At 43.7% G+C, this 27741-nt stretch overlaps 1 protein-coding gene across 2 annotated transcripts in view; it reads right to left on the bottom strand.

The window, feature by feature from the left end:
* Nucleotides 1-27741, bottom strand: part of ASTN2 (astrotactin 2) — a 2581355-nt gene that overhangs the window by 889094 nt on the left and 1664520 nt on the right. For both annotated transcript variants that reach the window (XM_086921093.1, XM_086921094.1), the window contains exon 11: nt 16936-17086. In XM_086921093.1, coding sequence (XP_086777219.1) covers nt 16936-17086 — 151 coding nt within the window. The remainder of the gene's footprint in view (nt 1-16935; nt 17087-27741) is intronic.

Here is a 27741-nt window from a genome sequence, read left to right as displayed (position 1 = left end):
CAATAATTCACGCCTTCCCAGGTAACAGCTTGAGCCCGGCTGCAAGGTATCTTACTGTGTTTGAGTTTAAAAACAGGGATTCTGTTGTTCAATTGGAACATCAAAGCATCCTCACGGTTGGGCTGGCCAATTTCTCTGGGAACGCCACCCACTCCTGTGAACACTGTTCACAACTTGGATATCATTCTGAGTAAGATTTATACTTGTACCATATGTTCAAGCAGAGGTAAAATAGCTCACTCCCATCTGTGCATGTATCTAAAACTGGAATATGTATTCATGACCAATGGAAGAATAATGTAAGCCGTGGTACTAACCGCAGTGCACTACTGTATGAATGTCTGATTAGCGATGGAGCCATGAGGAGTACAGACCAGAGTTGGGTGAAATTATATACACGTGCACATTTTTTGGGACGATCTTTCTCCTTTGGATAGCAACTCTCAAAAACAAACTAAAGATTACAAGTTGAAAGCCCAACCTAACATCTCACAATAGTCTTTGCTGGTTACATGGGCTGGGGGGTCAGTCTATTCCTCACAGAGTGACCACCGTAGTTATTTGTCACTGATATGTTTAATAGGAGTCAATGTATCAGCCGGGTGCTTTAGGGCCATGTAGCTTGTCTAGCGTTGGGCAATCTAGCTGTCTGTAACCGTAGGTATTGTAGCTTTACATTTTGCTTTTAAAATCATTTAAACTTTTTTTTACTTTTATGGACTTTTTCTAAGTTTCATGCATGCACATATGCATTCCCCAGTCTGTATGAGCGTGTCTAATGCCTTTGTGCATGTATGTGCAGGGTAACTGCTGCATATGAGTGTTTTCATTTCATGTATACATGTTTATGGAGGGCTTCCAGTTGGCATACATGTATTTTGTGGCTTTATTCAGACATTCATGTATTCATTCCTCAGTGAGTTTGCATGTCGTTGTCTATATGTGTGTATATGGTTTGCACGTGGTATGCATGTGTTCAATGCATGTATATGCATGGCAACCACTCGGTGTATGCACGTTCAGTGCCTGCTTCCCTGCATGTATAAGTAGGGATCACAGAATGTCTACATGTGTGTAGTGTAAGAAGGTCCATGCGTATTCCCCAATCTATATGTTTTTGAGTGTGTGTTCATGTGTGCGTGTGTATGCACAACCCACAATGTAACGACGAGCTCGGTCCTTGTAGCATGGAGCAATTGTATTCAAATATATACATGCATTAAATGCCAGCATATCTATATATGTAGGGCTTCCCATCTGCATGCATGTGTTCAGTACCTATCTGCATGCACACATGTGTTCCATAGCCTGCATTTGTGTGTGTTTCTGGCTGTGTGCGTTACACTCTCCATGCACGGACGCACCTCGAGCTCCCGCTGCACGGAGGCCTCCACCTCAGGTGAAAGAGAATGAGGACTCCCTGGCTCGGTGCTTCCACGCGGGCACATTTTACATCAGACCTCAATTAGAGATGCTGAAGAGCCGGCAACAGTAACAACACACTTGTGTGCAGTAAAATTGATTTGCACATCGTTTAATAACTCAGGAATGTCTCTCTCAGTCTCTCATATAATGGCTACAAGATTTCTACACCCTTCAAAGAGGCTATAAAGAGAGGGCGAAGTCAGAGGGGAGGAGAGAAGAGAGGAAGGAGGCGGGGCTAGAACTGCAGCAGAGATTAGCTGGGACATCACTGCAAGGATGGGTCTGTGGAAACCACAAGGAGATGACAGGACCTGAGGTAATATAAATTTTATGGTCAAGTTGTGTTCCCTAGCGAGTACCCCACCGACTCCATGTACGAGTTAAAGTGCATGTAACTTCCCTCCTGTGTCAGCTATGAAGACGCAAATACATTTGCGTCCAACGTTAACATGTCCTCTTTCAGACCCACCATGAATGGGTCGAATGGTCCGTTCCTAAGTATGCTATGCCAACGTCTTTTTGTAGTATACTCCTACGTTTTTCAGCCCTGGCTGAAGTAGGCCCTGAATCTCTGCCACCGAGCCTCTTTTCTGGCTTCTGACTCCGTGAAATCTCTGCCCAGGCAGCCCCCGTACCCGTGAACTCTGACTTACTTCTAGCGCGGCCCTCCGCGCTCGGCTCAGCCTGCTGCCTGCCAAGATTGACTATAACCTTCGAGTTATCTGTTTCCCTCCCCGAAAATACATTCCAGCCTGCTAGCTTCAGTAAACATCTTTCCTCAGCTACAGGGCTAAAGGGTCGACCTGTCTCTATGCAAGTAATTCATAGCTTCTGTTGCCATGCTTCCATGGAAGGCCCCATGCCCCCACGCTTCTCATACAGACACTCAGGCGCTTATACACGCACTCACAACAAGTATAGAATAGCTTCTGCTCTAGAGACCTTTCTGCCCAGATAGCTTAGTTCCTAAACATCAGATATCAGATATGATAGAAGCACAAGTTGATCTGACATGCCAGACTTCTGTCTCTTTCCGTCAGTGTAAATGTCAAATCCCCTGCACCCCTCCAGTTACACGTCATTCAGCTGCGCACGCATCCAAGCTTCCGATTTCTGCTGACATTGCCACATTTTCTGTTAGTGCCACCCCTTTGTGACACCTATCAGTGACGTTTCCAGAACACACCTCTAGTTCACACCTCTTGATTACGCACATGTACCACGTGTAATAATGTTATCTTGTCTTCTCTCAGCTGTTACGCCTTCTATACTGTTTCCAATGATGTAAAATAAGTATATAAGCTATGTACTGTTAATAAAATATAGCGCTCTATCCCTTCTGACACCCTGTGTGGTGGTCAGAACATGATATCTTGGCCATGACCATTCCTTTTTAAGGAATAAAACCCCTTAGAACTCTAACACCACGGACTCTGTCTTTTTTCATCCGATCTGAGTTATTATTGATTAAGTACTTACCTGCATAGAAATTAAGAGAGTAAATTAATTATTTACGTCATTTTGGCGCCCGAACAGGGACCCCTCCCCCACCTCACGCGCCGGTTGGCGCATTGCAAGCTCTGTCCCCTGCCATCAGTTAGAAGGAACATACGCGTACCGGCAGGATTTCCTGCATCTCCCTCTGACCCACGGAGGTGACGAAGACTGCGATCAGTGCCCAGACGAGGCGGTGAGGAGTGCGGAGGATCCCGACCAGAGCCTAGCCGAAAGAAGCAAGGTCCGAGGTGTCAAGAGGCCCACCAGGTTTCCGAAGTTTTCCGAAAATTCCCGAAGTTTTCCAAAGTTTTCCGAAGTATCGAGTCGAGTCCAGTCGAGTTTTTCCGAGGCCTTCTGTTTCCGTGCTTCCCGGTGAGTACCATTGCTGGGTCGTATCTAGACGGGTTTGGGTACGCAAGTCCGGTCTGCACTGTTTTTAGGCAGTGTATCTGTACTGTTTAGCAGTATATCTAGTATTCCGAATTTCTGAATTTTTGCACTGTTACAACAGTGTATCTGTACTGTTTAGCAGTACATCTAGTATAGTGGGGTAATCATCTATGTTTTAAATGTTTTTGTGATTAATGTCGTGGTATGAATGTGATTGTTTTCCTTGTGCATTATTGTGTTTTTTTTGTATAAATAGTTACATTCAGAATTAAGTATCAAGGATCGAGCATTTCAGTATCAAGTAGGCACAATGCCGTTTTTCAACAAGTTAAAGCAGATAGGAACTAGGAAAGGGATGTTAGAGGAAGAAATTCCAATCCCCCCTAGGGACACTCCAGGTAATTTCATGTATAACAAACATGGCATAGACGCCATATTGTATCTAGAGTTATGGACCGATTATACCAAGCACCTAGAGGAAAGATACCGATGGCCAGTTAACGGAACATGGGATGCCGAGTGCATCATAAAGGTAGAAGAAGCATTACGGAAAAAGAAAGCCAGACAATCTCAGAAAGACGCCATAGAATTTTGGCGTAAGGAATCACATAAACGTGCTGAAAGAGCACTCCGTAGAGAAGACAGACTTAAAGAATCAGAAAAGGCCCAAGAAAATGAATTAGTTATTGAAGGAATTCGAGTAAAATCAGAACAAATAGATCGCATCCGAAATAGCCAAGTGAACAACATGTATCTTTTGGCCGAAGGTACCCCTGACGCCATTTCAGAAATACCGAAAAATTTGCCGTCACCATTAGTTCCAACTAAAGTAATGCATAAGACTACTAAAGACATATTCCTAAATTCATACTTAGACGATGTAGCACCAGCTTACACCAATCTGCCTGTTCGTGCCCTGCCTAATGACAGGGACGGGGGTGGCACTCCACCCCCAGGTCACGTTCCGCCGGTACCGCAACAGACTTCTCCCGTTCCGCCAGCCCCGCCACTTCCCGTACTCAAAACTGACCTACCGAAACCACGTTTGCCTGATCCACCTAAACGACAAGTTCAAGTTCAGATACAGACTCCCCAGGGAGGTAATGTACAAGCGTCCGCTTCAGGAGGTGCGACCGCGGGTCCTCAGACCCCGCCACCAACTCACAGATTCAATCTCAGAGATATGCAGAGTCCTCTCACGTACAGGTCTCCCCACTCCTCTAATTCATCCCGCCTTGACGCATTAAAAGAAAACATGTCAGTTTGCAGATATGATCCAGTACCCGGAAAAGACGATTTAATGATATTGGCATCATTACGGTTAAGATCCGCTACTGATAGCTTGTTATGCTATGCAGGAATGAAGGATCGTCTAGACAGAATATATGAGTTCGTTCAGACAGGAAAGGACTCTGACAGTATTAAGGATGCCATGGAGAAACAGAAAGTTGGCATGCAAGCACTGATACTACGATTTTTCATAAATTGTCTAATAAGAGAACGAGACAGGCCCGGAACAGATCAGAGTGAATTAGACGCATTGAACAAGTGGGGTCAAAATATAGCTGATGGAAGACATGACAGACAAAATTGCATAGACTCTATGTACAAGAAGATTAAGAAAGCAGTGATAGCAGTACACCAGAAAGAGAAAGAAAAGGCTTCCTCCGAGGAGGAAGAAGTACAGGAAGAATCCGAAAGAAATATAGGAACAATAGCATATGTAGGTAAGGGAACTTACCTTAGGAAGGGTATCCGTCCAGAGAGCAAGAGAGTTTTCTTCTCTGCCTTAACAAATCCGAATTCTGCTGAGCATCAGTTCCAGGAAACTGATAAAAGGCTTCGAGATCGAGTTGGGTACCATGTACTCAATTCTATGGATGAACAAGAACTCGCCCGATCAGCTGTATCATGGGCTGAAAATGCAGACATATATAATGATGACACAGTAGCGCAGACATTTCTGAACCTCTCCCCCGACGAACAGAAATTAGCAGGTGTATACATGATTCAGCACCTTCTCATTAAATACAGAAAACATTATTCCGATCCAGGTCCCTTACACGAGACACTAGAAGCACTACTGATGGATAGATGGAGAGGTCTAAGCACTAAATTAATTCAAATAATTCTAGAACAACGACACAGATATGATACCTTTGTAAGCTCTGAATATGTTCCCACCCCACCTCCAGAAAGGAAAATGTACCATATGCAATGCGGGGGTGGTATTGAAAGTCAGAACCCCTTACGAGAAGTGCACCCTGTTATGGGTGAGGATAAAACTTTGAAACGCGTGTATGTACACACGCCTCTGACTAAATTAGAACTGTTAGAAATGAAGAAACTAGTACCATGCCATGATAAAGACCCTGCAGGTTTCCATAGAGAGCTTAAAGACATGTTATTAATGGGGGACTACACATATGATGATATCATGAAAATGTTGAAAGTATTATTGCCTACAGGTATATTCGAGAAATTAAAGGAAAAGGAATGGGAGGTGGGAGACACAAAGATTGCCTGGGCAGAAATAGAGGAAGAAGAAAAGAAACGGGTCCCAGGGTTAGGCCTTGGGGACAAAACTAAAGCATTACCAGGTTTGATAGTACAGGTCCTGCCCAGATTATTGACAACTAGAAAGGAGGATTGGGATGCAATCTCGTCCTGTAAACAGAAACATGATGAAGATACTAGTGACTTCTATTCAAGATTCGAGAAATGTTTTATTATTAATAGTGGCCTCCAGCCAAGTAGCGAGTCGTACCCACATCTTTTTGTATCAAAGTTAGTCGAGAATTCCCTACCGTTAGTTAAAAATAGGGTGTACAAGGTTGAGAGTACATGGCAAGCAAATACGCCATCCCAGATGTTACAAATGTTACAATATCATCAGAACAGAATTAGAGAAGAACAAGATCAGGAACAAAAACGCATGAAAGACACAAAGATGAAGATGTTAGTAGCTCAGACAGTCCCATCCGACGGACACAGAAAGGGTACGACCCAGACAAGTCACACTGCAGCTCCTGTTAAAGGGACATGCAATTATTGCAAGCAGCCAGGTCACTACGTACACGAATGCCCAGTTCTGAAACATAACATAGCGACAGGTAAAACTAAAGAAAGACCGCATCCGCCTAGACAAGACCATAACCAGCATCAGTCTACACAGAATACACAGCCTATGCATGCTTCCTCGACTCCAGCACAGACCGTAGCAGTACCACAGCCACAGCCCATTGCCGCAACTCAGCAAGTTTCACAGCAGATGTACCAGTATGCCCAGTCTGCTTACCCCGAATATTCCCGATATACATGAAACAGCCTAGAGAGGGAAGGTGGCTTGCCTCTTATTGAGATTCCTGTAGATCAAGAAGGTCCTTATGTACACAGTCAAGTATTGGGAAAAGACAGAAAGTTTTTAATTGACACAGGGGCAAGTCGCACTACAATAAGTCATGATGAAGTTCCAGGGGCACCCCTCTCAGGCTCACAGAATGTTTCCCTGGGTTTTTCAGGACAGCCTATTGTAAATGAAGTATCCGAACCAGTCCCCCTGGCTGTGGGTCCATTATCACGCGTTACAGACCTGTTACTCACGAAATCATGTCCAGAAAATCTGTTAGGAATTAAAACATTGAAGGCTCTAGGAGCTATAATATGCTGTTCCCCGGAGGGAGTTAGACTCTTTCTGCGGGATTTCAAGGGTCATTATGTTTTGCGTGAGTTTTATGTCAGATTAAAAAATGTACCTGATTACTTGTGGGCAAAAGGCCCAACAGATGTAGGCTGTATGCACATTACACCATACCGCGTTACACTCAAGGCAGGTGTTGTATTACCCAGAATCAGACAATATAAGTTACCACCCGATGCTGTAGTGGCTTTACTGAAAATCATTGAAGAGCTCATTGCCCAAGGAGTGGTCGTCGAGACCGACTCCAATATCTGTAATTCACCCATCATTCTGATTCTTAAACGTACTGATCCCAATGCACCGCCAGTATATCGGCTGGTGATTGATCTTCGAGAATTAAATAAATGCATTATTCCACAGTATCCTGTGGTCCCCGATATCTCCTCTCTATTGACTGCTATTGATTCAGAAGCAACGTTCTTTACTGTAATTGATCTCAAGAACGCCTTCTTCAGCGTGCCTATTGATCCAGAGAGCCAATATCTCTTCGGATTCAGTTTAAATGGACGCAGTTTCAAATTTTCGCGCGCACCTCAAGGATTCACAGAAAGCCCCAGCATCTATAGTCAAGCACTGAAAAGACAACTAGATTGTATTCAAATGCCAGTTAACACCGCTTTACTGCAATACGTCGATGATCTGCTGATCACCGCACGAAGTGAGCCCGAATGTGAAAAAGCATCACTGACCGTTTTACACTTTCTGGCCGACAAGGGACACAAGGTGTCTCCTTCGAAGCTACAATTCTGTGTTCAGCAAGTTGTGTACTTGGGTCACTTGCTGTCCAAAGTGGGGAGACAGCTCACTCCCGATCGCATTCAGTTAATTGCAAATATGCCACAACCCCAGACACAAAAGGAAGTGCGGGCCTTCATAGGCCTCACCTCGTACTGCAGACAATGGATTCCCCAGTATGCATTTCTAGCCAAGCCACTCATCCAGTTAACGACACAGGAGGGAGCGACTTCGACTGCCCTCCCTTGGACTCAGGAACACACACAAGCTTTTGAAGACTTAAAGAAAGCCTTATGTCAAGCACCAGTTTTAGCGACACCCTGTTACAGCAAACCGTTTACACTTTTTGTTACAGAACGTGACGGTACAGCATTGTCTGTCCTCACTCAAGATCAAGCAGGTTCACATAAGCCTTGTGCTTATTTTTCTAGTACATTGGATTCAGTAGCCCAAGCACTCCCTGCGTGCTTAAAGTCAGTAGCAGCAACAGCGTTAGCAATAAGACAAAGTGATTCAATTGTTTTAGGTCATCAGTTAACAGTTCAAGTACCACATTCTGTAGAGGTTTTGTTAAACAGAACCCAGACTCAACACTTGACTATAGCACGACTGACAGGTTATGAATTGACACTATTCCAGCCACACATAGAAATCAGACGCTGCAGTATCCTGAACCCCGCAACACTATTACCAACAGTTATGACAGACCCAGCCCCACATGATTGTATAGAAATCATTAATGCAGTAACAAAGCCTAGACGAGATTTAACAGATGTTCCCTTGACAAACCCAGACCTGACACTTTATGTGGACGGTTCATGCATGAGAACAAGTACAGGAGAATTAGTGGCCGCGTATGCCGTGACCACTGAAACTGAAGTTAAAGAAACACATCGTATTGACACACTGTCTGCTCAAGCAGCAGAGCTCATCGCTCTGACCCGAGCCTGTATACTAGCCAAGAACAGAAATGTTAACATATACACTGATTCCCGTTATGCATTCGGAGTTGTACACGACTTCGGAGTCCTCTGGCAAGAACGAGGTTTCCTGACCTCTCATGGGGCCAAGATACAACACGGTCCCCTCATTCAAGCACTGTTAGAAGCAATACATTTGCCCTCGGGCATATCAGTCATGAAGTGTAAAGCACATACTAAAGTTACAGATTTTGTTTCCCAGGGTAACGACCTGGCAGACCAGACAGCAAAACATACAGCACTGACTCACATCCAGATTACTGATGTGACAAAGACAATAGTACCGACAAAGTCTATGACAGTTAGAGATCCCGCCCTAGACGTAATTGACATTCAGACACATGCTACTCCAGATGAAATAAAGAAATGGACTGAACTAGGAGGAATTCAGACAGATCAAGGTTGGGTGACGAAGGGAAAATCTATATGGTTTCTCCCTGACTCAATGGTTCAAGTGATGATAAATACAGCACATAGTCCGGCACATCTAGGAGAGAAGGCGATGTTAGATAGTTTACAGAATCTCTGGTACAACAAACACTTACGAGCAGCAGCAAAACAGAAAGTGCGTACTTGCATGATCTGTTGTCAGTTCAATCCAGGTAAAAGCGTCCCTGTAGAGCAAGGAGGATTTCATCCTCCCGATCACCCTTTTGAAGTCCTCCAGATGGATTATATCCAGATGAACAGTTGTCGAGGTTTTAAATATGTCCTTGTAATTGTTTGTGCTCTGTCCCGCTGGACCGAAGCATACCCAGTCCCAGACTACACTGCTCCGACCACTGCCAGACAGTTGGTTCGTGAATTCTTCCCACGGTACGGTTTGCCCCGTGTCGTGTATTCAGATAACGGACAGCCGTTCTCGTCCGAGTTGATGAAACAGGTTTCCCTTTTGCTAGGATATCAGTGGAGGTTCCACTGTGTCCGACATCCCGAAGCAGCAGGCCTTGTAGAAAGGCATAATCAGATACTAAAAATCCGCCTTGCCAAGATCTGTCAGGAAAAAGGGGTCGACTGGATAGTCGCCCTGCCCGTGGCACTATTCTACATGAGAATGGTCGCCCACTCAAGATCAGGGCTATCCCCGTACGAAGTGGTCTTTGGCAGACCACCGAATATGTGGGGGACGCCCATTCCGAAGAAAATAACTGATGTTGATTGCAATATGTTGACAGATTACCTTGCCTCCTTGATGTCTGCACTCCAATCATGTCGTTCACAGGTTGCCGCAGCCTTCCCTGACAACACCGATGTAAAGGCGCATGAGGTCCGTCCTGGGGACCTGGTACTCGTCCGGAATTTCGACCGGAAAAGTCCGCTGGAGCCCCGTTGGAAGTCTCCGAAGACCGTCCTCCTTACAACCAGGACCGCCGTGAAGATAGAGGGGAGAAAGGGGTGGGTCCATACGAGTCACATCAAACTTTGCAATGAACTAAAAAACGGACTAAAAAAGGACTCTGACTCGTTCACCCCCACCAAAGACTGTGTTGAGGAAAAAGACTTTACCGTTACCGAACGAGAAAAGACTCCCCAAGAACTGTACCGTATGAAGCTCCGATCTAGCAAGTCAGACAGTTTAATTGTTTAAGTCCTCCCCTAGGTGAATCGGTTAAATAGTTTCTGACATGTATCCCCTAGATCGAGATAGAGAGAGAGAGAGAGATGCAAAGAAACGTACATACTGCAAATCACTGCGTAGTCACTGTATAGTGACGTTGTTAATAATGTTTTTTCTAAGTATTCTAATTATTATTGCCAGCATTCTGCTACCTATATATTGGCCTATTTTCAGGCGTGAACAATCTGCTTACAACGTCTCTACTGAACACACTTTTAGTGAACTTCCTGCACATGAACTCTCTTACAGACTTGCGCTGCGCAACAATACATTCATTAGTATGTTACATCACTCCCATCAGACAAATAATGCTACAGACTGCTGGATATGTGGCCGACTCCCTCCCTACCAGAATTACAAGGGAGCTCTGCCCCTCTTTCCGTACCCGTTCACTCACAATGGCTCCTGTGGGGCATGGTTTAAAATAATTAATTCCTTAGATCCTGATATTGCTGTTTTCGATGGGGGCTGGGTTTGGGGAAACTTGAACTTAGTCCTGCTCAACGTCTGTTACCCTGATAAAGAGGGACTTCCCACTCGAATAGGAAATGATCTAGAAAATGAAGTATATGGATTAGGTAATTACACAATTAGCCTTATGATCCTTACTGTTGAATCCGAAGCTGCTCCAGTTCTGCCCCATATGTTGGTATTACCAGTCACAGGTGAACTATGTGTTAGCAAGAAAGGTTCAGTACACGTAGGTCATAGTAAATGCACTACTGTGGTCGAATTCAGTGATCATGGTAAATCGTCCTTTAAAGCTATAAGTCACTCCTATTTTGTTTGTGGTCATACCGCATACATACGTTTGCCTCCAGATTGGGATGGTACCTGTTATATTGCATTCCTTCTGCCACCTGTTTTTCTAGCTCCCCCTGATTATCATAGAAATACGAATCTAGTACAGAATAGACCCAAAAGAGATATTCCACTTGTCGACTACACAGAAACGGCATGGGAACAGTACACTGATTTCAATAAAGGATTCTTTTTCTTTCTAGGACCTGTCCAAAACAGTAAACTAATACGCAGATTAACCAGAACACTTGAAGCTGTAGTACATGAAACTGCCTCCGCCTTAGGTAACTTAACAGAGGAGCAATCTGCTATACGGGTTGTTGTCCTTCAAAATCGTCTTGTAATTGACGTCATCTTGGCAGATAGAGGTGGAGCCTGTAAGGTCATCGGGTCAAGTTGCTGTGTTTTCATCCCACAAAACGCACCATCTGTCTATCAAGCTATTACCCGTCTGCATAAAATTGCAAATCAGATACATCAGAATCCAGGCACCTGGACTTGGTCCGGTTGGTTCTGGACTACGTTAACCGCTTGGGGATGGAAGATCTTATCATTCCTAGGCATTGGCCTTGTTATAGTATTCAGCTGCTGCCTGTGCCTGCAGTGTGGGCCAGCGATTTGTGGACTGTGTGCCACATCGTGCATTGAACATTCCAGTTGTCTCTCAAACAGTCAAAGAAAGAAAGATGAACATATAATGTTACAAGAACAAACCGATCGATTTATGAGGATCGATATATCATGAAGGGTCCGTAGGGAACAAGGAGGGAATGAGGTAATATAAATTTTATGGTCAAGTTGTGTTCCCTAGCGAGTACCCCACCGACTCCATGTACGAGTTAAAGTGCATGTAACTTCCCTCCTGTGTCAGCTATGAAGACGCAAATACATTTGCGTCCAACGTTAACATGTCCTCTTTCAGACCCACCATGAATGGGTCGAATGGTCCTTTCCTAAGTATGCTATGCCAACGTCTTTTTGTAGTATACTCCTACGTTTTTCAGCCCTGGCTGAAGTAGGCCCTGAATCTCTGCCACCGAGCCTCTTTTCTGGCTTCTGACTCCGTGAAATCTCTGCCCAGGCAGCCCCCGTACCCGTGAACTCTGACTTACTTCTAGCGCGGCCCTCCGCGCTCGGCTCAGCCTGCTGCCTGCCAAGATTGACTATAACCTTCGAGTTATCTGTTTCCCTCCCCGAAAATACATTCCAGCCTGCTAGCTTCAGTAAACATCTTTCCTCAGCTACAGGGCTAAAGGGCCGACCTGTCTCTATGCAAGTAATTCATAGCTTCTGTTGCCATGCTTCCATGGAAGGCCCCATGCCCCCACGCTTCTCATACAGACACTCAGGCGCTTATACACGCACTCACAACAAGTATAGAATAGCTTCTGCTCTAGAGACCTTTCTGCCCAGATAGCTTAGTTCCTAAACATCAGATATCAGATATGATAGAAGCACAAGTTGATCTGACATGCCAGACTTCTGTCTCTTTCCGTCAGTGTAAATGTCAAATCCCCTGCACCCCTCCAGTTACACGTCATTCAGCTGCGCACGCATCCAAGCTTCCGATTTCTGCTGACATTGCCACATTTTCTGTTAGTGCCACCCCTTTGTGACACCTATCAGTGACGTTTCCAGAACACACCTCTAGTTCACGCCTCTTGATTACGCACATGTACCACGTGTAATACTGTTATCTTGTCTTCTCTCAGCTGTTACGCCTTCTATACTGTTTCCAATGATGTAAAATAAGTATATAAGCTATGTACTGTTAATAAAATATAGCGCTCTATCCCTTCTGACACCCTGTGTGGTGGTCAGAACATGATATCTTGGCCATGACCATTCCTTTTTAAGGAATAAAACCCCTTAGAACTCTAACACCACGGACTCTGTCTTTTTTCATCCGATCTGAGTTATTATTGATTAAGTACTTACCTGCATAGAAATTAAGAGAGTAAATTAATTATTTACGTCAGACCCTGCAGTGAGACGCAGTGGGACCCATGTGTGACATTTTTCAGAGCAGGGATGGTGCCCTCAAGGGTACCCCACGGAAGTTACTGGGATGCTGAAAAAGTCAAGCATCACACAAAGAATACATTTTGAAATTGAGACACACCCATTCAGCAGGATAGTGGTAAGGGTGTGGTCTGTAGCTGGGGGTACCCTTTGGAGCACACTGATGTTACTAAGGCATGGTGCCTCACACAGATCAGGTGCAATGCTCACAATGGGACTGAAAGTTACACACGCACACACATTACCGCACATGCAGCAGCAGTGCAATACTTTGGGCATCGTTATGATGCCAGTGGCACCACCACCGACAGGCTGTCGGTGGAGGTCCCACCAACAGATAGCCCTTCGGGCAGACCGCTGCATTGCAATGCAGACCGTCAGGCCCTTGAATCTTGGGAGACGGACCACCGCCTCTGATCCCGTTGGGGTAGCTTTTGGAATCGTGATCCTGACAGGAGGCAGCGCCTGCTCAGGCACCACCGGCAGGATCACAATATCCCTTTCTGAATGCCTTTTCATGGCGGTCGCAGCGCCATGACAAGGCAAACAGGAACGGACCTTGGAGGCTACAAGCAGGGCCATGGGCCACAGCTAAGTGGCCAAGGACCGCACATGTGGTGCTTCCCCACACATCCATGCAGCATGCATGGCATTGCCATAATGGCACCACATAGTCCCTGGCACACTGTGCATGGATGTTTGTAAAGGGCCTTTTCTACAGCAGCTTGTGCTGACGTCCTTTTCCAGGCCGCAGCAGAAAAAGGCATTTTACAACCGCCTGCACGGTAGTCGTATCATAATAGGGCGGGTGGAACCACCAACACATTGTCGGTCGGTCACCTTCCCACGGTGATGGTTGTCAGACTCGCATCCGACCGCCTTCGTAATGTGCCCGCTTGTCTCACATTTACCAAGTTCAGCTCCAACATCAGATTTATTACACAGAATCCAAGGGTGCAGCACGTGCAACACCAGTGCAAGCTTCCCTAGCAGCTCCTAGAGGCCAGGAGAACTTACACCAAGGGGCTCAGCAAAAGAAGACCAACAGCCCAGAGTGAAAGACAAATGGTGGAAGTAGCACAGGTGAAGAAATACAAAAGAGTGCACACTTTCTGCGAGACCTGTAAGGCAGAGGCTTGTATTGAAGGCTTAGAAGGGTGTCACTGGTTGGCCTTTTGAATGCCTTTGACAAAGGTTGGGCTTATTTCTTTCAATTGTGAAAAGCAATGTCTGAGAGCAGAAGATGTCGAAAGATGTACTCTTTTCCTGAGCACTAGCTCTTACCAAGGCACAATAATTATCTATTTTTATTAATATTTAATTTTATTCTGAAATAATCTTATCCATGTAAAAAGTGTGAAATGGCGTGTCAATGGAGAAAGGATATTTTTCTCTAAACCGTCTTGCAGACGTCAATGAATCATTGAAGTAGCCATTTTCCGTGGGAATTGCACATAGATTGTTGCAGCAATCCAGCCTGTTCTATATTATGGTACTCAGATTCCTCAACCTGCAGGACGTTTATGGTTAATGCACAGCCGCGGGTGCTGCGGTAGTTAAATTGGCAAATGGCCACATGCTTTATTAGATGCAGCCTCCACAGTCAGAAACAGGCCTACACACAGCACAAATCAGTGGAAGTGTTATAATATCAGACACTGGCATGCATACTGAATAACAAAGCACCATACACTTTCGTACATATCTATACCCTAGGGAAATTCTGTAACAGAGTACAAGGGGACGCATAGCCAATGAATAACCTGGAAATTCAATTCAACGAAAGAATGCACGTGGTCTGGGGAAATCTATGACACAAGGCAGGACCTAGAAAAATGAAGCGTCAAGCACCGACTTGAAACACCACCCCACCTGGGAAGTTAAATAACATCGGGCAAAAACAACGTGCCTAATTTACGTATGCAAACATACACAACGCATGCACACTATACAAGGCATTGGAACAAGAAAAAGGCACTGATGACACACATGCATTTATGGGAAAATATAAACCCACATATTCCAGACCACCATGGCATTAAGAAGGGAAGCATGTGCACATTTCTAAATACATGTTCAAGAATCAGACACTGGGATATATAAAGAGCATGTTACACTCTCCATATCTGCATGTACGGTTTTTGCAATGCTGCTTTGTCATTTGCAGTTGTTATAAACAAAGGTTATCAACCATAACTGGAGCACAAGCAGTGAGAAAAAGTCCATAAATGCGGGCCTGAGGTGGAGTTTGGTGTATGGTTCCTGTGTGACACATGTGACGGATATCCTGTCCAACATACTACTGGTCCATAGGATCTATTGCACTTGTAATAGCACGGATAGGATATGCTTCACATTTGTGACGGAAAAACTCACCTGTCAAATATTTACCTCATAGGAGCGTCGAACGTTCAGCGCCCAGTACTGAACGTACGAAGAACGAATGCTGGCCCGTCGGCCAACGGTCGTGCGCAGCACTGGCAAGGTAGTGCTCGCGACGACCGTTGGCCGACGGCAGCACTTAAGGGGATAAATCAGACCCCTGAGGCTTGATTTAGATTATGGTTGTCACTCTGTCAGCCGGATGGTGGACCCGTACTCCAGATTTAGAGATATCCACCCTCTGGTGGACATCTCTAGTAATGACAGGAACAACCGTCATGGCGTAAATAAGTTTAAAGTTTGATGGATGGTACCACCAAAATGACAGTACCATCAGTCAAACTTTGAGCTTGTTCATGATTTTGTTATTGAATAAACAAAAGCTATTGGTGGAGGCCTACTCTGTCACAAACATGATGGATATTCCGTCTGCCTTACTGCAAGTGTCATAGGATATAACACACCTGTAATAATAGGGGGGGGGTATGCGTCACATTTGAAACAGAATCACATATCTTTCAAAGTCTAAATTACGCCCTCAAAAGTGGATCGTACTCTATGAGGGTGAAAGAGTACTCTCTCGCCCCTACAGAGTACCCATACTCTGATTTTCAAGATGTCTGCCAGCCCAGCGAATATCACTAGCCATTGATAGGAAATGCCATCATGGCGGTTCCTGTTGATGAGTGAAAGCTTTGGCATACTGTGCTGTCAAATGGTGGTACCGTTTATCAAACTTTTGACTTTTTTTTGTTTTTTCATAAACAGAATCCAAAAGTTGGATTTTGTTTTTGAATATTTGAATAAACAAAAACTAATGACCCACTTACCATGGGAATTTTCTTCCATTGTAAGCCTTGGGGGGTCATTTAAACATTTTTAATGTCCTTTATTGACACGTTTTTCACGGCGGTGAGGCAGAGTAAAAACTGCCCATTCAACCACCCTCTATAAATCAGGCAGGAGGTCAAATGGCCAAACCTCCGACAGATGAGTCTGTCATTTACGGTTAATGGGGCAGTCTCCGCTACTGACACACTAAAGTTACACTCAACTGTAAATCAGGCTGGCGGACAGGCGGAAAGGGCACTCTGTTGCGACAGAGTACCCTCTCTGACAAACTCCATCAAAATCAGCTTCTAGGTCTTTTAAGTACGGCTCCAGTTGTTCTTTTCTGTCAAGTGATTCTAGAGAGTGAGAGTGTGTGTGTGTATGTCTGTGTGTGTGTATATATTTAAATTCTTTGAAGAGAATAATACCATATATATATATTTGTGCACCACTACTATAGGAATAACATGGCATAATGCAAGGGCTTGTATAAGAGAATGAAAGTTTTTATCCAGACACAGGTGTATAAAGCACATTACTTAAGAGACACTTACCATGCAGCCGGTGGAATCCACTTTCCGGTCTGAAACACATTTAAAATTGCGAGAGCAACCACCATTATTGCGGGAGCAATCCCTGACGGGCCCAAACGAAGACAGGAGGTCATCAATAGATTCAAAGTAGGTGGACAGCATTGCTTCTTCCCTTGGAGAAAAGAACAAAAGGGTTCATGCTCAGTACAGTTGCACAGAAAAGAACCTCACAGCAATGCAAACACATTGATGCACTGTCAGAAATATAGTCTCAAGCACACCTTCACAGACCGCCAGAGAGACAAAAACTGCCGCAACACACACTCAAAGGCTTGTTTACAGGCTCGATTAATCATAGCAACAATACCAAATACATCTATAAAAATGTGAAATAAATAAACCACAGTCTAGAGCTGTGAGATGCACCAGGGTACTTAGAAGCAGCCTCAACCATCAAGTGTATGCCTGGTCTTTTAAAAGGCCCCCTGCATCAGCATAATACAATTTCCCCCAACACAACAGCAGTAGTACACTATGCCAATGGGCCAAGAGCCGTCAAGGGTGCCATGATCCCTCATGAAAGCCTGGAAAAGGTGACCCTGGCATCTGAGTTGAGCAGTAAAAGATGGCCATAATTGTGTTGCACACCGTGCACGTCTGGGCTCTAGTGCAACAGTCCCTTCTACACTAGTGAAAGTTAAGCTCATGCACGGAGCTGCATTGTACTGCAAAGATGAACAAGTTAGTTCCCTTCAGTAACGCTTTTTCTGGTGGATACAATATCTGCCTGTGGATTCCTCGCCTGGTGCAGGGGGTATTCAAAAGGTGAGGAACCCACAGGCAGAAGTATCCATCTGAATTAGGATTATTGTGAGGGACATTGATAGCATGAGTTACTGCAGTAACCCTCCATCGAAGGAAACCCTGAAATAAACATATGCACAAGTCCAAAGCCTTGATCCCATTGTTAGAAAATCAGATTCACCAACTTGTGATAATTGTTTTTTTTATTGCTTTCCACATACAACCATATTAAAAATGTTTGTGGTAGATCACCCTTAGAGTCGGATCTACATCCTTTTGTTTTTGTGGTCTGGCTACAGTCCGTGTTAGCTGTCTCTTTTAATTTCCATTGTGATCAATGCTTAAACATATATACTTTGAGTTTGTTTTCTGCCCTTGGTCATGACTGGGTGGCTTTCATACCTATTTCGAATTCTTCCTCAAATAATTGATTTCTTTTCTCTCTTTTCTTATGTTTGTCTCACTCCTGAAACATTTAGGTTTGTCTTGATCCTGATTGGTTGAGTGTATCCTTCTGCTGCTGCTACCAGGAAGTATATTCCTCCATTTGTTTTTCTTTAGGAAGTTTCTGTGCATTTCAGCTTCAGCACTCTGAGGAAGTTATCTGCTCTCGTTGTTTCATTCTCACTTCCCTCCCTCTCTCTCTCTCTCTCTTCTTTCTCTCTCTCTCGCTCCTCTTTTTTTCTCTCACTCCCTGCCCAACCCTCTTCAGCAGTCATCCTTGGTATCACTACATCCATATTAGTCTTACCCTCTACCTCCATCCCTCGGTCTGCACCTCGTCTCCGACTCTTATGCCCATGTGAACTGCTGGGACCCAGTGCCTCTCTTTAATCTTGTCCTTTCCTCCATCCTCCTCAACCTCACTATTGCTCCTCAAACACTCCTTTTTCCCTACTTTCTACTGTTCCATGCTTCAAGTGCCTCTCTCAGCATTCCAAATGCTTCTAGAAAGAAATGCAAGAACTGGCAATGGCAATAGCTGTGGGCAGAAATATTTTAATGTATATACTTTCAAGATGGCCACATTCTTGCACCAAGACACAGTGTAGCAGCCATCTTGGAATGGTTTATCAATATTATTTTTAATCCTTAGAGTTATCAAATTTCAAGATGACAATCTGCTGCTAATAGTTTTGCCAATATATGTTTCACACATCTAAAAACATTGGCTAAGCCAATATCAGCATTCAGTATTGGAAAAGTATGACCGATTGGCTCTGCCAATGCTTGTATTTCTCTTTCGTTTGGCCAATACATGTTTATGTCTTTAATTTATGTGCACTATTTTTTTCTAAACAAGTATCAAAGATTAATTATTTTTAAATAGACACACCCCTGAATTGGAATCCATCTTTATTTTATAAAGCTAATGTGTTAATCGGCATATAATCCTGAACTTCTAACCACCTACTGCACGACTTTCAATAAGATTTGGCTTGTAGACAACTAGTGCGATGGTTTAATGCCAAATATTAGGAGAGACGTTTCTAGAAAAATAGCATAATGATAATAGCAGGTTCTGGAGAAATTTGTCTTCTTTTTTTCTTTTTCCTTCTTTTCCTTTTCTTGTGTTAGAAAATGGCAATCCATCCAACAGCTTAGAGACCAAATGCAACATTAGTTGTACACATAGATTGAAATGGTCAGCAAGCACATACTATGTCCTTTTGGTGCGTAAGTCAAATCAAGTTTTCAGGGATCTCTTTTCTGTCCAAAAAAGGACAGCATTTCCTCTATCCAACAGGGGTGGCTCCTCCATTTGAGTAGAGGAGCGTCGCCCCACAAGACCTAGAGCTGAAAAAGAAAACTATAGTAAAGTTTATTTATTACCGTTCTATTTTTCATCAACCCATCCTGAACTGTCAGGATGGGGCGGTGCCAGCGCTGCTCAGGGGGAGCAGCAGGGAGCTGTGCGCTTCAAAATGTGCAGGTCTCTTTGGCCGGCTGTCTTGGGCCAGCCAGCCAGACATGCACATTTTAAAGTTCTCTAACCTAGCTGTCTTAGACAGCTGTGTTAGAGAAAACGCAGGCCTCCAGGGCTCTGAGAGAGGCCGCTCTATCCAATCCTGGCACTGCTTTAATGCTGTGAAAGCAGCGCCAGGATTGGGTAGTGCAGATCCCTGCATCAGGAACTTCCTGGAAGGTACCCGATGGAGGAGGACGTCGTGTTACCAAGGTAAGTGAATTTTTATTTTGATGGTGCCCCCTACCACCCTCACTACAAGCCAGCTGCCACTGCCTAAGTCATTTTTTTCCGCTCCTGCAGACTTCACAATACAGACAATTATTCCTTTAGGAAAGCTCTGGTCATGTACATTGAATGGGGAGAAACATGTTTTCTGATCATCTCAACATGTGTACACCCTTGCTGTATTTTGTATCTAGGTCAATGGGTGAATTATCATCATATAAAGTAAGAGAAGAAAGGAAAACAAAAGAGAGAAAGTCTGTTTCAAAATCTACTTCTATCACTTTGCTATGTTTCTAGAAACTGCATTCCTAATATTTGGCATTTAACCATAATGCAAGATGTGCATTAAATAAGAAATTAAGGGCCTTCTGTGCTAAAATGCAGTCAGTATCTGTGGTTGCAATTTGTGCACTGACTTATACTTAATGCAATTAAATTTTGCAAACTGGCCATTGTATTAATAGGGCGTTCACAAAATAGGAAATCCTAGTGGGTCGCAATTTGACCTACCTCATAAATGTTCATATGGTAGGCTACAATTTACGACCCACTACGATTGGCTACAATCACATGCATGGTGCCCTTCCGGGGTCAGCAGACCATCATGTCTGTGATTACTTTTCAGTAAAGCAATTTTCTTAAATGCAGCCTTTTTACCTAAATTAAAAACGGGTTGCGTTTAAAAAGAAAAATGAAATGTTTTACAAACATGTTTTACTAGTAAGTTGGGGTCCAATCAACCACTGCCTACTCCTAAAAAAAGTTTTTTAAACATTCACTTAGGGGAATTTGCAAATGGCTTACTGCCTCTTTTGATATGGTGGTAAAATATAATGTTTTGCGAACAGATTTTGGTTGCAAAATATTAATATGTACCATTAGGAATCTTATTTGGAAGGTACGCTCTTAACACACCCCTTCTAATACTGATTCATAAAGGTTTCCTAAACCCATTTAGTGATTAAAAAACACTTTTAAAAATCGTTAAAGGGGCTTTGTACATTTCTAAAAAGGTTTTAGCATTTGGAAATCCTCTGTTTTTATGGATTATGAATGCTAAAAGAGGCAGTCACGAGGCCCATATTCTGGTTAGTGGGTTAAGCCTGATGTTCCTTGAGGATTGTACAGGTACCACCCTACATATTATTTGCTTTAGATTGGCTGATTCCAGAGACTAAAGTTAGAAAAACTGACACAGAACAAAGATAACTTTTGGTTCCTGAAGCATTCATGCAAAACACACTCAGGAATAGACTCAAATATCCACAAATAGAATCAGTAATGAGAAAACACTTGTGGCTGAATCTCTGCACTCAGCACTGCAGTGCACTCGTAACTTTAAGCGTCGTAAGTCCATGTGTGTATCGGGCCCACCGTGATATTGCTATGTAGGTGCAGACAGTGTCACACATGATATGATTGCATTGCATTTTGATGGTGACAAACACAATATCAGAAACAGGCAGTAACAAACACTATATTACAGAAATAATCAAATTATTACAAAAACCGAAACCAGGGACAAAATAGTGAAAAAAACACTGTCAGAGACAAAATCTGACATTAAAAAAAGACTCTAAAAAGTAGTAGAGTGACAAAACACTGTCACAAACATATATACTCAGAGAAAATATCAATGACCCACGTTGACAGACAAATTATAGACACAATCAATAACAAAGACACACAGTCACTGAAATAATATGGTACAAAGTGACACACTGTGAAACTGATTAACAAAGGCAATCTGAGACAAAAGTCTAGCTTTAAGACTTTTGGTATTCACAGAGGTCATTTACGAGTCGTATCTTTACGTCTGCAGTTAGGCCAAAATCTCTAGCTTGAGCCATACTCTCTGCACCTGGGTCGTACTTTCCTTCTCTGGCCATACTCTCGGGCAGGATGAAGTGTGGTCAATCCAATTTCTACACTAAGGTACAATAGGAACATGTGATTACTGGTACAGGAGGTCATAAAAAAAAGTTTGGGCAGGGAAAAAGGTGCAGCTGGACACTACATCATATCCCAGAAAAGTTTGCTCCTTTGCATCATGGTACATGCAGCCCACAATTTGTGCTCCCCTTATTGTTGACTGTAAAACACTAAGGGGTGCGCAAATTGTTGGCTGCATGTACCATGATGCAAAGATGTAAACTTTTCTGGGATATGATGTTGTACCTGTGGGTGCCCTATAAGAAGGTACACCACATACACAGGGCAGGTGTGACACTGGCTAATAGGGAGATGCTGCAGTGATTGTGCCACCCACCTGAATAGCATGTAAAGAATGTCTCTTACTCAGGTTAACCGATCTCATTTTGTAGCTAACCTTCACGGGGGCGGTCACTACCACCAAACCTGGGTAGGTACATCTGCATGTGCACTGCCCAGGTGGGGATGAACTCCCATGTGGGTATTCCCTACCTAGAGGGTCGTCTCTCCAAAGGGAATACTTCCCGGCTGCGGGCGATTCTCTTGTTAGGGGCATTGGGCCTGGGGCACTTTTCCACTGTGAATGCAGTGTAAAAGTGTGCCCTTCCTACACATGTTTGGAAGTGTTGCTCACCTGAGTTTTTTAACACGTTGGTCAGGTCTGCTGTGGCCGGCAGGTGGGTGCACACTCACACCTATGATGTTTTAAGACCTGGGTACAGCATGCCAGGGCAGACTGGTGTGCGCACATGCACCGATAATGTCTTTGAATACATGTCCAGTCTGCCATTGCAGGTTGGTGAGTGCTCGGCACCGAGGGAATGCTAAGCATGTGTCTAGCCTGCCATTGAAGACTGGTGTGTGCACTCACACTGATGGTGCTCCGTAACATGCATCCACCCTGCTGTTGCAAGCTAGTGTGTGCTTTGCACCGATGGTGCCCTTAAATACAGGTCCAGTCTGCCAGTGCAGGCTGGTGTGCACTTTGCACAGATGGTGTCCCTAGACATATGTCCAGCCTGCCAATGCAGGCTGGTGTGCCTCTTGCACTGATGATGCTCCTAAATATGGGTCCAGCCTGATATTGCAGGAAAGTTTGCACTTGGCACCAATGGCACTCTTAAATATGTGTCCAGACTCCCGTTGTGGGCTGAGGCGCACAATTGCGTGTTAACTCAGACTGGCCTGTTTAAGTCCCTAGCCATCCTGAGAGGACCTTTCACTTCCACCGGAGCACCCCGAGTGTACGTCTTAAGGGGTAAAGTGAATGGTAGGTGAAAGGCAGGGCAGATACACCTGTGTGTCTCCTGCCCAGGTAGTGAGGAATACCCATGTGCGTTTTTACTATCTTTGAGATTTGCTCTTCCCATAGGCTAACATAGGGAAATGGTTGCAATCATTTCAGGCTGTTATAGTGGATTGCAGTGGAGCAGCCTCATGATTTTTCCTATCATTGCATTCGTAGAGCCAGAGGTAAAGGTGGCTTTGGTGTAGAAATGCTGCTACTAGAAAGTGGCAAACACAAGAAAATGGATGGTGTGCCAAAACTTTTAAACCAATCACCCCAGTACAGAGATCTGGGTTTAATCCATTGTTCTTTTGCTCACTATTCCACCCAAGTTTGGACCCAGTCATATGCAAATCGGTCTTGACCCTGTTCATCATGGGAACAGACTAGCCCGAGCCAGACTGTTCTGGTCCTACCTGGACCAGAAACAAGTATCCAGGGACCAGTTTTTGGGTATCACCCCTCATCAGTCAAGCTAGTTTGAATCCAGTGGCACAGGGAGCAAGGTACCCATGTCTGGGCATACCCATGACCACTTAGGGTGAACATGGTAAACACAACAAGATGAAGGATGGAGTGCTGAAACTTTTTCAACCACTCACCCCAGTCAAGAAATCTGGGGTTAATCCATCATACTTTTGCTCACTATGCCACCCAGGTTGGACCCAGCCATATGCAAATCACTCTTGACCCTGCTCCTCATAGGAACAGTCCAGCCCGAACTGCCATCATCTGTTCTCTTTCCTACTAGAAAGTGGGCATTTTCTGTGCTCTAAAACCCTTTGGGGCATATTTAAAAGGGATTGCAACACCGGAATGTCAATTTTTCCAAGGCTCTGGTGTTGCAATACCCAGCACCTTACTTACCAAGTAGCATTAAGCCACTTTGCATGGCTTAACATCGCTCTGTAGATATGGTAACCTTTCACATCGTTTTCTGCGTGAAAGGGGTGTGCAATTGGTGTTGCTGTGAGCGTTCCCCTGCAACACCCATTACTTTTGACGCCGACCCAGCATTACAAAAAATAATGGCATGCAAAAGCAGGTATTAGATTGGTTCAACGAGGAGAAATGCTTTTATTTCTCCTCATTTTTGCTTTTTGTATTTGTGCAACTTTCTGCAGCATACACAGAAGTAGCAAATCACATGTATCGATTGTTTATGTGCAGTAAGATGCATATTGCTGATGTTATTTGAACATGGCTGGGGATAGTATGGCTAGTAATAATTCCAAATGTAATGTATGGCCAGAAATACACGATGTTCCTGTTGTGTGGATTATTATGTGTGCTGAATATAAATGTTATTTACATACATCATATGTGAAGTCTCTTTTGTGACGCTCATTGCCAAGCTACCCAAGGGTGAGCGCAGGTTATACTATGTGTGCAATCACCCACCCCTGAAGGGAGTGGTAGGCTCTGCCTGGCTGGGGTACTGCCTCAGCCAACCAAAAAAATGCTAGTCCCAACACAGACTGAATGATTTTTTTAAAGGGCGCGATCAATTCTCTTCATGCCGAAGGAAACCTTCAAGTATTTCCTAAAGATTTTAAAAACATCTCAACGGAATGACCAGATCTCTTTCTCTACAAGATGACAAAGCAATTCTGGTGCAGAAAGCCTATGCCTGGCTAGTTATTTATTTTTTTATAAATTATTAAAACCTCAGCCCTATTTTGATCAAGGATACCCATTCCACTTAAAACTAACATTCATGCAACTGCACCTGGGGGTTCAGAGAACTCAAGCTCCCCCATGGTCCAGAACAATTGAAAGAGAAGAGTGTATGCTATGAGGAATGGGAAAGGAGATGATGATGCATATTCTCTACGTTTACCCCAAAGATGGAAACTGCTAGGGGGACTCTTTATTCAAGCCGGAATAAGAAATTGCAAGCTAGCGCTCATTCAAAGCCTCAACCCGATAGGACACACCTAACTGAGCACATGGATCATCAAAGTGGTACTCCTATTTGAGGCAAAAAATAAGGCTTATAATTCTGAGAACATGTCAAATAATCATGAAGTGGCCGGCTTAACAAGCCACATTGGCCCTGGACCCATAGGAATATTGACATCCAGCAACACATAATCATTATATGCGGCCCTGATAAACAGAAGGCCATGTTGAGCCTAGAGTGTGATGAATCACAACCTTTTAACCCCTTGCCCGCAGCCGGAATTCCGCTCCTTTGCGGCACATTCCGATCACGGGCGTGGTCGTGACGGCTCCCGGCCGTCATCAGCACACGAGCACTGTGTGCCATGACGGACGGGAGCCGTCACCAGCACACAAGGAGTTAAACCAGTCCTATTATCGCAATTTCCGCTAACTGCTGCTGGCAGGTTGATGACGTAAGCCTCTGAAATGAACCAGTCTTATTATTTAATCAATCAATCAAACAGAACTTATAGAGCGTGGCTAATCACACCTGGGGGTATCCAGGCACTGAAAACCTAATTAGGGAGGGTTCAGTTGAGCAGCCAGGCCTGAGTACCTTCCTAAATTACAACAGAGAGGATTATTTGAATCTGACGACCTTTTAAGACGCGCAGACTCACTCGGGACATTAGAATACTTTGTCGACCTAATAATTTAAAGAACTTTTTAACTGAATGTATTTTTTATTAATGCGTAACTTCTGTGTGTAATGGTTTTAGTTAACTAAACACTTTACCAATAAAACTCGAATAACAACAATAATAATTTGCATAGATCCCCCTTTACATCAGGAAGCCACTGACAATCAAACAGTGCATCACCAAAAATGACATGTACACGTCTATACACTCTACATAGGATGAATGCAACATCTATTGCTAAACCGTCCACAATGTACTTTTAAAAAAAGTAAAAACAAGAATTAGAGTCTTAAATTAGCAGCAAAGAAATCTTGCAAACCCCGGGGCATCTGACTGCAACTCTCTTTTAGAAGAGCTGGAAAGCAAGACAGCTCAAGAGGAAACACATATCAAGGGCTGCCGTTCCTACATACATTGAACTTTTGTACACTCTGTAAACATGCTGGCCTTGCTGACTAAAAAAATATAAACGGAGTAAGTAAATGTTCAACAAAATATTTTACAACTGCTTCTAAGACAGAGGAAAAGGCTAATAGAAAGGGCACGTGGCTGTATTATGTAATTTCGTTTGCAATAATTTTTGATGGTGCTTCATTCTGACAGCAACATTTATTGTATCTTGTCAACAGATTTGTGCCAGCAATATCGTAATATGTCAGATGAGGGAAGTATGTTATTTTTTTTCAGAAATAAATAGTGCAATGCTTGATGTTACCACGATGTAGCACCTTTTCGTTGGTGTCAAACTTATGCCAGATGGTAACAGTCTGGAGAACAAATTAACTACTGCCCTTCTCAATTGTAGTAGCGTTTAAAGGATATACATTTCAAATGCAGATGAAAGAAAACAGAAAACACTAAGCAAAACACTAAAAAACAACAAGGCACAGACAGATTTCAAGATTGTACTCGTGAACACCTTGCTGCAAAAACCCGTACTAAAGATAAAGGCCAAGGGAATATCTGCTTATTGTCATCAATTGCATAGTTAGCCAAATGCAAAAAACCCACCCCCAAGAGGAAAGAAAAAACGACAAACACTAGATAATAACTCAACACAATCATCGCCCTGACAAACTCTGAAGAAAGAGCGGAAAAACATATTAAACAAACAATTATTGAAATCAAGATATCGAAGTGTGACCTACATCCGAGCACAGCAAGGCGCCTTAAGGACCTAACAGAGACAATTAGGATTTGAATGTGTGCAGCAATAAATAATTCATGAGCTCGGGGATTAATACCTCCGAGTATTACAGAAGCAATCTTTGTCTCCCTACTGAAGAAGACAGAATTAGATTCAGAGGTGCTGACAAATGCCAGGCGGAAAACAAAGCTTCCATGTTTAGCTAAAATAATCAGCATTAATAGTACCAGGATGAACTGAGCGGGGTCATTAGTTAATTAGCCGTGATACCCATCCCCAATTTGAAAGCATTTATGAACTGTGAATATAAAAAAGGCCATATTGCATGTTTGTTAATTTATATAGCACAACACTAAAAGGGTGAAACGTAGGGCCAGATGTTCAAAACTTTGTTGTGGTCATAACCACTCAGACAGTTTGCCACATGTCACTGCAAACGAATTTGTGCCCATGTCCCAAACCAATTTTAGGAGTCTTTAAAGCTTTACCGACTCCTAAAATGGGTCTGAAAACTAATTCTTTCAATCACAATTCAGAGGAGATATGTTGAAGCTTCCCCTGCAAATGGAATGGAATTTCATTGAAAAGTTACTGACTCTTAAGTTGGGGAGGCAACTTATTATTGAAAGGTACAGAATCCCCATTGGCTCCCTTCCCTTTTAGGAAATGCGGTGCAACTTGCATGGGGGTTAGGCAGTAATCCATTAAAATTCTGTTGGACCTCTTATTAGTCAGGTAGCGTTCCCTGAACTCTTTCTGCCCATGTTTTGCTGATTCTCTTATAAGGCCTTCGGGTTCTGCTCACTTTCACACTGTACATACGGTGAAAGTGTGTGCGCCTTCCTATCTGTGTTGGGAAGTGGCGCTGATTCCGTAT

Source organism: Lissotriton vulgaris, chromosome 5 (assembly GCF_964263255.1).
Source record: "Lissotriton vulgaris chromosome 5, aLisVul1.2, whole genome shotgun sequence".
NCBI classification, from domain to species: Eukaryota; Metazoa; Chordata; class Amphibia; order Caudata; family Salamandridae; genus Lissotriton; species Lissotriton vulgaris.
Note: the sequence above shows the minus strand (reverse complement) of the source record. Positions and strands in the feature narration are given on the sequence as shown.